This window comes from Epargyreus clarus, unplaced genomic scaffold (assembly GCF_041222505.1).
Source record: "Epargyreus clarus isolate Ecla_fem2 unplaced genomic scaffold, WU_Ecla_fem_2.2 ptg000032l, whole genome shotgun sequence".
Lineage (NCBI taxonomy): Eukaryota > Metazoa > Arthropoda > Insecta > Lepidoptera > Hesperiidae > Epargyreus > Epargyreus clarus.
Genome location: NW_027332237.1, coordinates 3700635 through 3714366, shown reverse-complemented (window position 1 = coordinate 3714366; position 13732 = coordinate 3700635). Strand labels below are relative to the sequence as shown.

General features: G+C 36.2%; 1 protein-coding gene across 1 annotated transcript; it reads right to left on the bottom strand.

Annotated features, from left to right (window-relative positions):
* LOC140755012 (uncharacterized) lies at positions 1-11794 on the bottom strand. The gene is made up of 13 exons (XM_073090183.1): positions 11636-11794; positions 11023-11170; positions 6910-7113; positions 5100-5286; positions 4849-4991; positions 4382-4473; positions 3131-3241; positions 2873-2969; positions 2348-2534; positions 1838-1930; positions 1254-1366; positions 762-855; positions 1-471 (listed from the first exon to the last, which is right to left on the bottom strand). The coding sequence occupies exons 1-13, from the start codon at positions 11641-11643 to the stop codon at positions 389-391; spliced, it is 1560 nt and encodes a 519-aa protein (XP_072946284.1). The 5' UTR covers positions 11644-11794; the 3' UTR covers positions 1-388.
* Positions 11795-13732: the final 1938 nt, after the last annotated feature.

Genomic DNA, 13732 nt, shown 5'->3' with positions numbered 1-13732 from the left:
TAATCGAAATACTTTTTTATTTAAATAAATCTATAACAAAATATAATTTACCAATTATTTCTCAAAGAATTTTAATGTCTCAAAAGAATTGTGACAAATATAAATAATACTAGAACATTAATATAAACTTTAATTTAAAAATTCAAAACGGTAGAGTAGGTACCTACTCAAAAAGTTCATGTAATACCTAATAGTTTTAAATATTTTGGAAAAAAATCCTGGAAAATGATATTTAAAAAACTCCACATAATTTTGCCTTATCAAGAATTTTTAAAATTTGTACTTCAAATACAAATAACTAATTTTCGTCGCCAAACTCATGGCAATACTTACAAGACGCCATCTTGTAAACACTCGAATTTAGACCAACAAAATGGCGGATAATACGCTAGCTGCAACACGCCGCTCTTGGGAAGTTACACGCGCACGGATCCGTCGCTATGCATTCCGCCGGACATATGCAGTCGCAGGCTGGAAATAAATTAAATAATTGTTCTTAAATATATTGTAATGTTTACAGTACGCCGTGCCATCTTATCAATTTCTGCCTACAAGACATTGGAAATTTCGTATTTTTTAGGCAAATATGAATAGAGTTGTATATGCTCGTGTATTCATATCTGCCTTGTCTACCAGATTCTCCAGATCATAATACCAAGTTTGAACGCTGCTGTTGTAAAGCAGATGTGGCAATGGTTCCTCTGTAGTTGAATTTCAATTTTATACTTATTTTTGTGTGCTTATAGGGAAAAGATAATTACGTTTGCAGTCCCCATATGCGCAAGGGTCCATGTACTCCGTGCAGTCCTCTCCGGGTGGCAGGAACGATGAACGGTAAACTGTAGTGCTTTCCAACTGAAAATTAATTTAAATCACGAAATTGTAGAGTGCATAATGTAAGTATTTATAAATAGTGTTTTAACATCAAATTGTAGATTTCGTGAATTTTGGTGATCGAAGCTTAGACCTGAGTATTGAAGCGTCACACACCCGAGTCACAGGTGTGTGCGTCAAACGCCCGAAAATGATATCTGTTACCATAATTATATCTATAATCATATTATTTACCAGAGTTTTACGTCAGTAACTTCACTGCTCGAGCGTCACATATAACTGTTACATGCCCGAGTATCAAATGTCATATGCCCGAGTGTCAAATGTCATATGCCCGAGTGCCAATTATGTCACATGCCCGAGTGTCAAATAGCTTAGAAGTATTAGGGGGTATCGGTATGTCTCAAATTATTGTCTACCTTCTGGCAAGGCTGTTGGTACTGTCCCTTGCAAGCCCAAGGCGGGCGCTGCGGCTGCGGCGCGCACACCGGCTGGTACGACATCTTCTGTGTCGTCTCGCTTTCCATACGCGCTGGAAATGGTAAGTAACACTAAACGAAAAAAATACTTAATATTATAAATAATGAACGTTATTTAGTAATTAAGTAATTCACATGCGGTCCATCTGATGCAAGTGGTGAATACACATTCTAGAGTGCTGTAAGCAATTTCAAATATAAAAACAATCTTGAAATTTACGACCTCGCGTGGCGGAGCAATCACCATACCGGTCTCACGCGCAAGAGGTTCCAGGTTCCATCCCCGGCCAGACAAACATCGGAATGATGAATTTGGATATCTGTTCTGGATCTGTGTATTCGACTTTACGTGAGTCCATGGATCCCCTTGTCTCTTTATGCTGATTGTTACGAGAGCATAGGACAAATATAGAGAAGAAGCTTTGGGGCCCAGCTGGAGCAGCAATAGATCTAGTACTACATAATCGAATATGGTGCTTTTTAATTTAGTCAGAATTAGGTACTGTATGAATATAAAGGCATACCAGCAGGTTTCTCGTAACATCTGTGAGGAGCAAACGACTCTGGAGGCGCTATGGGACCAGGGTTCAAATACGACATGCGGTTTACTGTGCGATCTGAAATTGGTTATCGATAAAAATAACAGTCTTTAAATATCTTAAGATGGTTACGTTCACAAAACATAGTTCAATAGCATGATGTTTATTATTCGGTATAAAGTAGGTAATCTTGAAATAACTGATTTTGACGATATTTTTTGGAAATGGGAGATCTCCCGCCGGTATAGGTGATCATGCCCGGGGAGCGGCCGTGCCCCGACAGTCTCAGCTTGAAGCTTGTATATATACGAGATATTGAGAAAACTTCGATAGCGTGATTTAGAATACGCATGGCGCCATCTCTTGACGACTAGCGGGAAATCGCCACACTTTCATTACAATTTCGTAGTCGTTGCACGGGTAATGTGGACCCATTTCTTTGAAGGTTTGAAACATAAGACTAAGTTTCCAAGTCACCATTAATTCTTTACTCACTCTCAAACGGCTGTTCAACGCAGTGGAACTTATTCGGCGGCTTGCAAGACTCTCGCACCGCGCCCGGCTTCGGCACGTAGTCGTGTCGTTGCGTCGTGATGTTCTGCATCGGCCCCTGCCCCCACATGTCGTGGTGGCACGGCCTGATCGCCTGCGTCACGCACACCGGGTTCGGGAGGAACGAGAGCTGGGGGGCAATTGGTGGTGTTAAGAGGCTGACTTGAAATGGCGCGAAAGGAAATAGAACGCAATGCAATTTCAAATTAATTTTATTTATCAGATTACACAACAATAAAACTGTTATTAAATGGCCAACATATTAATTTTTGTAGACTTTAGCGACACTAATAAATTATCAGTTATTTTCTTATACTTCTACCGAATCTGCATATGATCTGAGTGAAAAGATTCTGCAAGAAACTTGACGGTTTTTTTTATAATTATCAATTCAAAGCTCACATCATTATCATGACATAGTTTATGGAGTTTAAGCGATGCGCTTAATGTGTTTAATAGCTTTCTTACTCTGTGTACGGTATCTCCCTCCATTTGTGCAGTGGAAGGCACCAGATTAGGAGGCGGCTTAACAGGTTGAGGAATAGGTGCCGTCGTAGGGAGATAGCTGAAAAAGACCAGTATTATAAAGGCTAAATTACAGAGGCCTGAAGAAGTCTGTACTCTCAGAAATAAGTTTTAACGCGTCATGTACCTAAGTAATTTTTAGCAACATTTCAATTCACATAGCTGTCATAATAATAGTATGGCTGTCATAAAAATAATCACCTGTTCTTGTACACAGTTTGCGTTTCGAATCTCTTGGATGGGGTGACAGGGTTTGTGCAGGTATCAGGGATGATGGCGCGTCGGCGACAATCACTCCCGGCGTCCAAATAACTGTACAGGAAATTTTACGTTACTTTTATATTATTTAACTCTTTTAAAAATTATGAGTAGGTACTTATATGGAGTGGTTCCTTTTGGTGGGTAGTGTCGGGATAGTAGTGTCACTTAAACCCCATTTGGCTCGCTGATGCACCAATACACCCGTCCTCACAGACGGTCTAGCATGACTACCCCCACACAGTCCGCTCTCATTCAGTGTCGTGTGCGCTCGAGATAAACTACCCACAAGGTATTCAGAAAACAGCTTTTTTTTTTGGTATCGAAGGGGAAACCTTCAAAAGGTACGGTATTTGACCACACATACCGTCGTCCTTCTCGGGGTTGCTCTCCGGACGGTTCGAGCTCCCACTCTTGCCGCCGGCAACCCCGGAAGCCCCCTTTTAGTCGCCTCTTACGACAGGCAGGGGATACCGTAGCCCTATTCTAGCCCCGGAACTACAGGGACAATGATGTATGATGTACCTACCTAGTTATTTCGAAAACATATTTAGTGGTAAGTTGTTATTGTTTTTTACATATTACAAAACCATTTTATCCTTTATTTTAGTTACGTGATAATCACATTTTAAACTAAAGTCAAGTCAAATTGACGTTCCGTGTGGTGGAGCGGTCACCATACCTGTCGGACACTGATGAATTTAAATTCCTGCTCTGGGTGTTTGTGTATTCGTCTTTGTATGTGTTCATGGCACCCACGCGACACGGGGAATTTTATGAATGTGAAAGTTTTTTTTTTAATCCCAGCGACGCTACAACTGCAAGCCGCAGTATTGCCGTAGATTTGTAATCAAAATCGCGCAACGTAATGCCGCAATATTAGTATACTCCGTTGATACTGTATTCATTTTATTTTTATTTATGGCCACACCGTGTTCAATATCTAGCGGGCTACATTGTAGTATACCAATAAAACAACACATTAAGAAAGTATCATTGGGGCAATATTGCCGAGTTGAAATTCTGAGCAGGATTTCCAGCTAAAAGAATCTAATTTTATTTTATAGTTCTATTAGCATTATAAAGTGGATTAATTAACGCACTTATTGAAGTAAATTCGTAATTCGTGTGTTAGTCATGTTTATAGATTTAGTTACATTTGTGTACCTATATTGAATAATCATAAATTATTACCTCATTGTGTAAGTCGTATTGCTCTCCAACTTTTGGCAAGGTTTCTGGTACTGGCCTTTGCATGCCCACGGTATTGGCTCCTTTGCTTGAATCTAGAATTGATTTTTAAAGAAGTACACTTATTTGGTTAAATAAAATCGAACCCGACAATGTTCGTCCGACAATGTTCATTAAAATGTATTGAAAAACAAATTTTGGTATTTGTTATGTTATTATATACCTAAAAAATATATTTTTGAGGCGATGAAATTCAATTACCTGCTTTAATGGGATCACCTGAAGAGCAAGTATTGCAACTAGTTGCATCTCTGTGTAAAAAAACAGGTGCAGATTTTTTATATCGATATAGCCATCGAACATACAGTTCTACCTTATAATTGAGGCCATTGCAGCTCACAGACATATTCAATTCCAAAAATAATCGAGTGCCTCCTTGAAGTCGATCCCAGAAATCTTGGTATTCTAACCTGGTTAGGCATATAGCTCATCTTTTGCGTCGTGGTGCCCTCCATCTTCGCAGCCGGCCGCTCGTAACAGCGCTCAGGTGCGAATGACTTTACCGGCGCCATTCTCTCCGGTGGTAGGTAGGACAACTTATTCACTGTTCGATCTGGAAATGCACAAGCAATTCATCCGCTTAACGAGAAAATATGCTCCGTGAATTTTAAAAGCAGTAGCATCAGGTGGACTCTACGTGCAATTGATTTACAAAAATTACTCTCAAAGGGTTGCTCCACGCAGTGAAATTTCGGCGCTGGCTTGCAGCTTTCTCGGAGCACGCTTGGTTTCGGCACGTAGTCGTGTCGTTGCGTCGTGATGTTCTGCATCGGCCCCTGCCCCCACATGTCGTGGTGGCACGGTCTGATCGCCTGCGTCACGCACACCGGGTTCGGCAGGAACGAGAGCTGGCGAGAAAGTAAAATAATTCAGCACTAAGTTATCATCAAAAGATGCAAACATTTTGCAGACAAAAGACAGATAATAGATCCGATAAATTCCTTGGTAAAAAGATAGCGGCTCCAGCAAATGCCAACTGAAGACTCAGATGAGTAAATAGTGGAAAACGGAAAATAAAAAGCAGAGAAGTGGCGCCGAAATAGGCAAGATCAGCAGTTTGTTTTTTCAGTTGAGACAGACTGTAGATGGATGTAAAATTGCGGATCTCTGCAGAAATATTGCCATTAGTATATAGACGACCTTATGGAGTATGTGATGTTCCGAAGGTACCCGCGAATTGCGCTGAGAACTAAATCAATCTGTACGAGTATACGTCTATATTGTTATGCTCTTCAAAGCTGAACACAGCAGAAATGTGCAATTGCTGCAGTTTGAAATGGGCGTCGTGATGAGGCTGCTAAGGATCTTCCTACAGATTTGTATCTCACGATAACTGCAAATCAAAACAAACAATACAACAATAAATGAAACAATACAATTTAAGTGTATTCAATAAGTTATTCAATTACTCTAAAACAAGATACTCAACTTCGTAGTAGTGTGTCGACACGTCTGCAATCTCTCGTTCATTCCTCCAGCGTGGTTCGTAGTAAGTATTTCGACAAGTTAATGATTGCGTCGAGTACATGGTACCGATCTAATTCCGTCGCAATTCTCGTATTTTGTTACCCTCTCGCCTCTCGAAGGCATCCGAGCATAAACACATCGCTTGCTAAGGTATTCGTGATTTTAGAGATTAATGAAACGTTGACAAATTGTTTAGTTTCTAGATTTAGCGAAAAGATGATTTGGAGATAATAATGGAAAATTTAGGAGTCCGAGGGCACGGCGCAGGGGGTAGGCTTCTATTTAACTATTCTACCCAATTAAATGCACTTCGATACCAATAATCTTAAATATGGATGAGCGTTGCTGGCTAAGGTTAAATTCTGTACAGTAGTAATGTTTAAGTATGCAAATCATGCCCGGAGAATTGTAGTTAAGAGGCTGATCTATTATTATGCAAACCCGGCATAACCACTTATTCAAAAAGGCAGATTATAAATAACCTAATTCATGTTTGCTCGTGACGTCACCAGTCACTTTGTTTAGGATTCGAATATTATGTAACAGTGACGCAACAGCCATTATTTGTCTTCTTGCTGTTTGGTTTGGCATCCTACCTTGAGTGGTAATATTTGAAAATAGTTTGTATTTATTCGTATACTTTGAAGAACATTATATAAAGTCACACCTACTTATTTAAACAACCGTGTTTCTTATGTGCACTTCCATGCCTTATTCTCTGAAGGTCAACTGTTAAATAGAAGCTTAATCTAATAGGCTCAACAAATTATGCGCAGCCTTGTACACACAAAGTATTAATGAATTAACTGCCACAACCATTTGAAGGTGGTTAAACCCTCTGTGATTCGACTCCGGCGGGACCTCCGCCACACCTATTTCTGCCTAATAACAGCAGGGTTAAGCTCTGTTGTGTTCTGTAAGTCTGCAGTCGGCAGCAATAGTCACTAACCTCAGGTGAGCTTTACGCTCGTTTGCTAATTGAATATTATATAAAAAACCTATACCTTTTGTATAGTGCCTCCTTCCATAGGTTCACAGCTGGGGACGAGGTTCGGCGCAGGTTTCCTGGCGATACCTCTCAGGTTCTTGCACCCATCGACAGGCAAGTACGACAGGTTGTAGGTGGTACAGGACTCCACTGGAGCTGAGGGCCTCATGTAGCATCGACGAGGTGCGTAGGAGTCGGGTATGCGTGGTTGTTTGTAACACTAGAAAAAAAAATTACTTGATTTTCCTATTATTCCTAGTACAAGACGATAAAACAATTTCTACGATACGATACGATACGATACGATACGATACGACGTACGATATTCCTAGTACAAGAAAAATAAAACAATTTCATTTGATTGTTCCTCTCATCGTCATTATCTACGATTTATTGTCTCACTGCTTGACACAGATTCTCTCATAGTGGGAAAAGTTTACTTATAGACCACCACACTGACCAAGTGCGAGTTGGTAGACTTCACACACATTCTCATAAAATAAATAAATAAACGCTTTCTACACTCATAGCCCACAGTAGAACTCCCTGTATTGTGGGTGCGATATACTTGTGTCAACAAAGACGTATACAAAACACCCAGACCCAGAACAGATATCTAAATTCATCATTCAAGTATCTGTCTAGCCGGGGATTAATCCCGTAACCCGTTGCGCGCCAGACTGTTGACCGCTCCGCCTCTCAGGTCGTCACGATGATGATGTTTAACTTCAGTTAAGGGATTAATCATTTTCAATTTATAATTAATTGTAGTAATATGATTATCACATTTTTGAATGTTAATATGTCCCCATCACAAATTTTCTTATGTAGTGAGCGTTTAGTACGTAAGATATTATGACGTAACTACAGCTTATAGACTAGGGTAGAAGCCTTTAAAAATAATAAAAAGTGAAATAAAATCGTAGTAGGATGAAACCCATTAGAAAAGGAGGGGAATATTATAAAAATGAAGGGAAAAATAATTTACGGGCGATCTGAGGTCGGGAAGGGGATGGGGGTGAGTCTTTAAGGGTAAAAAACGGTTTTTCTCGATTTCCGGCAAAACTAAAAGTCCTATCGAAAAAAGTCAAATGGCAAAGTTGTAGGTAATAAAAAGATCTAAAACTTTTGTATTTACACTTTTTTCACATAACCTCAAAATTTATGTGAAAAATTCAAAAAACCAAGTTTTTGGTTTTTTATTTTTATCTTTTACAAAAAAAATTTTTTTTTAACGAAATTTGGCGAAAACTTACCTTTTTATGTCCCAAATACGCTGTAATTTATTTGATTAAAAATATTTATTTTTTCACCTTATTTTGAATTAATATCGAAAAAACACCCTAATTTTCAATCGAAAACTCACCCGTCAAAATATCAGCTTTTTTCAAAAAGTTGGTATGTTTTCTGTTCGTTGAAATCTCTACTTTTTGATGGTGAAAAAAAAAAATATATGTTACTATAGTAAATTCTCAGAAAATGTAAAAAATCAAAAAAAACTCGAATTCGATTTTCTTTTTTAATTTTTATAAAAAATTTTGAGCTATTTATTAAAATTACCACTTTAATTACTCGAAAAACATTAGATTACATGTTACATTGATAAAAAAAAATTGCAAATAAGAATATACTACTATAATTAACAAACAAATCAGTTAATAAAATTAATATTTAATAAGACATTTACAATATTTGGAGAAAGTTGTCGAATCTTCTTTAAATTATATGCGTAGATGTCTATTTATAACTATTTTAAGAAAAATTATATACCTGAGTGACCTACGAAAAATAGTAGCCCATCAAAAGGTATTTCATGGAGAAGTGGGGAAGGGGCTAGGCGAGTCTGGGTCTTACTACATACATACCTACTATTTCGTAGCAGCTGTTACAACCGTTAGCCTAACCAGTATTCGAAATACAGTACAATATACAACATCGTTTATAAAAATACACGTGCACGCTGAGTTTCTTGAAGATAATTGTGAAAAGTTTACTTAAAAAAAAAAACTTTTCGAATCTGCATAGGAAGGTAATTACTATATCTATTTTTGTCTGTATCAATCAACTCAAACATAAAAATCGTAATATTTTCTTTAAAAAATAGTATACTTAACGTAACGTAACCTAAAGATTGAAATTAAATGATGTTTTAGTACAAGATAAAAAAATAATAATCTCCTTAATTTTGCACAAACAAATTTAGTTAATCCCATGGAAAAAAAATATTTCAAAATACATAAAAAATATTTTAAAAATCTATAAAAAATATATAAAATATATATCATAAATATATTTGTAATAACAAACTTTTGGCCGATTTTCATATATATTTTTTACATTTCAAATATATTTCAGATGTATTCAAAATATATGAAATATACTTGAAAATCAGCCAAAAGTTAGTTATTAAAAATATATTTACTATACATATTTTTTATATATTTATACATTTTAAATAGATTTTTAATATATTTTTTAGACATTTTGACATTTATTTCTTTAATACATTTTTTTTTATATTTTGGGGTATATTCACGATAAAATAGGGAAGGCATTATTAATTCGATTCTGTCTTTTCAGATTATCAGTATGGATGAATCTGTTTGTATCGTCTGCAATAAGGCAGATGATAAGCAAGTGTATGAAATAAAAAAAAGCAGCTTTGAGTCGTTTAGCAAAGTCCAGCACTTCCAAATTTCAAATTCAAATCCAAATTTCGAATTCGAGTTTTTTTTTATTTTTTGCATTTTCTGAGAAGATTTACTAAAGTAACATATATATTTTTTTTCACCATCAAAAAGTAGAGATTTCAACGAACAGAAAACATACCAACTTTTTGAAAAAAGCTGATATTTTGACGGGTGAGTTTTCGATTGAAAATTAGGGTGTTTTTTCGATATTAATTCAAAATAAGGTGAAAAAATAAATATTTTTAATCAAATAAATTACAGCGTATTTGGGACATAAAAAGGTAAGTTTTCGCCAAATTTCGTTAAAAAAAAATTTTTTTTGTAAAAGATAAAAATAAAAAACCAAAAACTTGGTTTTTTGAATTTTTCACATAAATTTTGAGGTTATGTGAAAAAAGTGTAAATACAAAAGTTTTAGATCTTTTTATTACCTACAACTTTGCCATTTGACTTTTTTCGATAGGACTTTTAGTTTTGCCGGAAATCGAGAAAAACCGTTTTTTACCCTTAAAGACTCACCCCCATCCCCTTCCCGACCTCAGATCGCCCGTAAATTATTTTTCCCTTCATTTTTATAATATTCCCCTCCTTTTCTAATGGGTTTCATCCTACTACGATTTTAATTGGTTTTAAAAATTATCGACCCTGGTCTATTAGCCTACTCGACATAGTAACCAACTCTAAATAGTATTTACAAGAAAACAGGTAAAACCAATTTCGGTCCAGACAAATCAAATTTAAATATCCCTAGGATTGCTCCTAAAAAGGATACGCTCAATTCTCTACCGTTGATCCTATCCCGTGTAACGACGATGGTTTTATTAAATTTATTTGACCCGCAAACAAGAGGACATGTACCTACGCCAATCAGAATAGAACGAGATGTACACACACGAGATGGACATCACATGCACACAAAAATGTTTTCGGGGTTTTTGTGAGATATATTTGTACCTTATATTTTAATCCAACTATTATCCTATCCTGTTAATATAATAAAGTAGTGCTTTCTACAATCATAGTTTAGAAATAGTCTTAAACTAATCCTAGTTTATCTCTCTATCGTGGATGCTACGAACGTACACAAAGACATATTTACAAATGTCTCGACCGGAACAGAAACTTAAATTTGCTATGACATTTTGATGTTTGTTTCACGGAATATCGAAAAACAATTTCGCTGGTTTCGTGTGTGCAATGTAAACATACGAATCTTCGCATATTTACATATCAACGATGTTACAGAAACCCAAAATATAAATCTAAATATTAAATCCCTTATTTAGACATGTGCCAGGCAGAAGATAGAATTGAGAATTCTTAGCATTGGTTTCAATAAAATTAACATTTTTAAATAAAATTTGAACTCTCCACAGATTGACAACATAGATTGTAGAGTCATCAACTTCAAAAATACATTGTGTTCAAACGATACCAACCGGTTTGACGGTTGGTGGTTTACCGCAGCAGCAAGATCGACAGGGACAAGGGTGTTCTTGCTTGCCATCAATGGGCTTTCCATCTCGGGGACCGGACTTGACGCCGGCGGAAGCTGCGCATGGTGCCGCCGCCGGGCATGGTACACACCTGAAGAATGCAAATTTTGTTAAGAGTTTTATGAAGAATAAAGCCTCTGAGGTTAGGTTTGAGATTTTAGGATTATATAGTATATTTGCTTATTTAAAATGAATTATTATTTTCTAGACATGGTCTAAAGCAGTGCTTGACGTATATGAAATTGAAATATTAAAGGAGCATGTAGTTCATCTGATAGAGAGTAGTTACTGCTACCGATGGAAATATGAAACAAACCTAAAAAATGGCATTTCTGCCCCACTGTGCTGGGCTGGGCAAGTGTCCCGCAACTGAAGGAGGCCTGAGGCGTACAACAGCAGGTTGTTGCAATGGATTTTATTCCAAATATTAATAATTACAAATTCGATTGTAAATGTGATCCTTTAGGTCTTTTGTTACGTATTTTTATTTGATTTCGATGATTTAGTTTTTTTTTCATAAAAATACTAAATAATTAATAATTTAAAATATACTTACTCGGGCATGATTTATAATTAAGTCCTTATTGGTCTAATTATTATGATAAAAAATTAATCTAAAACCTAATTCTAATTTGGTAATGAACTGAAAATAATTTTAGAAAAACATCCCATCAAAAAATCTATATAAAACTGACAGTTTTTTCGGAATTACTTCATTTTGTTATTATTTTTTTATTTATTATTTGCGTTGATTGATTCTGTATTCAAAATAAGTTGCCAATATTTTTTTAATTGTTAAATACTTTGTTGCACATTGATACAATTATAAGACTAAATTGACACGATATAGTGTACGGCTTATAATATTAGTACATGGTAAGACGTTCTAATTTAGTCTTCAGTAGAAACGACACATATAGTTAGATATATTGTGAATATTATATAGTATGTTGAAATTTGAATATGAGGAGGCCATCTTAATCTTCAGAAATAGCAACACATCTGTAATTTTTAGGTAGAATCCTTATTCTATATGAAATTGGTCACAACGCAGTGTTCCGGGTTCAGCCTTTAGGCACACATCTAAGTAAATTATAATTTTCTATTCTGGGTCTGTTGTGGAATTTTCTTTGTGAGATATCTATGTACATAAAAAAAGAATTCTAGAAAGCGTCTGACGTTCGTAAATATTTTCTAATTTACTTCTTAAAATTACAACTTGAGTTTAAACTGGAAATAGGAATCTTCATCTAAGAGAGCAATCTTATAACCACTGATCTATCTTTTAAGCAAAAAACTGTTACGCATGTCCTTATCAGTTTATTTGTTCAGATACATGTCTCAATGGGAGTGTATCGGTAATTGTTTTGACAATGACCTTTTTCGATAAGAACACGTTGGCCGCGTATCTGTACTAATACCATGAGTTTTCAAAACCTCCCACAATTTTACGTTACGTTTACTCAATCCATTATTCTGTTCGGTTTGCTTCAGTACACTGAGTAAACGTAACAATAAGTAAGTGGTCAAGTCTTTTTGTCTGCCTCACATGTTGGCAAAAAAGAGAGACAAAACATAAAGCGCCATTTTGTCAATTTAGACATTTAATGTTACGTTACTGACACTATAGTTCTGATACAATCCGCTAGGGTCGTTGATTGGAACTTGTATGGGCAAATACGTAAACAAATACCAAAACAGTCATATTTGTCAAAACGTAAAAACTCATGGTAAGGGTACTGATGATATCACACTTCCTATTGACTATGTTGTACAATATGAGAGCGCGTAAAATAGCGGTGTACGGCTTATATAGTCGTTTTATAGGTGTGTGAAAACAAACAAACACACCTTTGAAGGTAAGAACGCCTGTTTCTAGTCAGACTGCGAAAATACGAAGCTACATATTATATTTTGACGAGCTTTTGACCGCGGCTTCGCTCGCGTTACGAAGTAATATTTTCATCCCCTATTTTATCCCCTTGGGGGTAGAATTGATCAAAATCCTTTCCTAGCGGATGCCTACGTCATAATATCTGCATGCCAGAGTTCAGCCCGATCCGTCCAGTGGTTTGGGCTGTGCGTTGATAGATCACTATGTCAGTCAGTCACCTTTGAGTTATATACAAGTATATTTAGAATTTTAATGGGAGTGTATCGATAATTGTTTTGACAATGACCTTTTCGATAAGAACACGTTGGTCGCGTATCTGATGATATCACGCTATTGACTACAAAGGTATGTGAAGTCTATCTATTCGCACTTGGCCAGCGCGGTGGACTATGGCCTAATCCTTCTCATTCTGAGAGGAGACCTGTGCCCAGTAGTGGGACATTAATGGGTTGTTGAGGATGATGGTTATGGATCATACTCTTTTTGGCCACCTATTTCAGTCCTCAGAGACAATAATGTGACCAATTTGGAGCAAGATTGTTCTATATAAAGTTGGTTTCAGGTTATTAATGAACGAGAGTAATCACTTAACATAAGGTGGACAGCATGCTGGGTTGCTACTTCTATATTTTATTTGGCCAAGTGCGAGTTGAATTCGAACACAATTGAGCATTTTGTACTATTAAAAATCATTTTTTTAATTAATTTTAGTATTTGTTGCCATAGCAACCACCGTTATACTTATTTTGTAAAAATTCA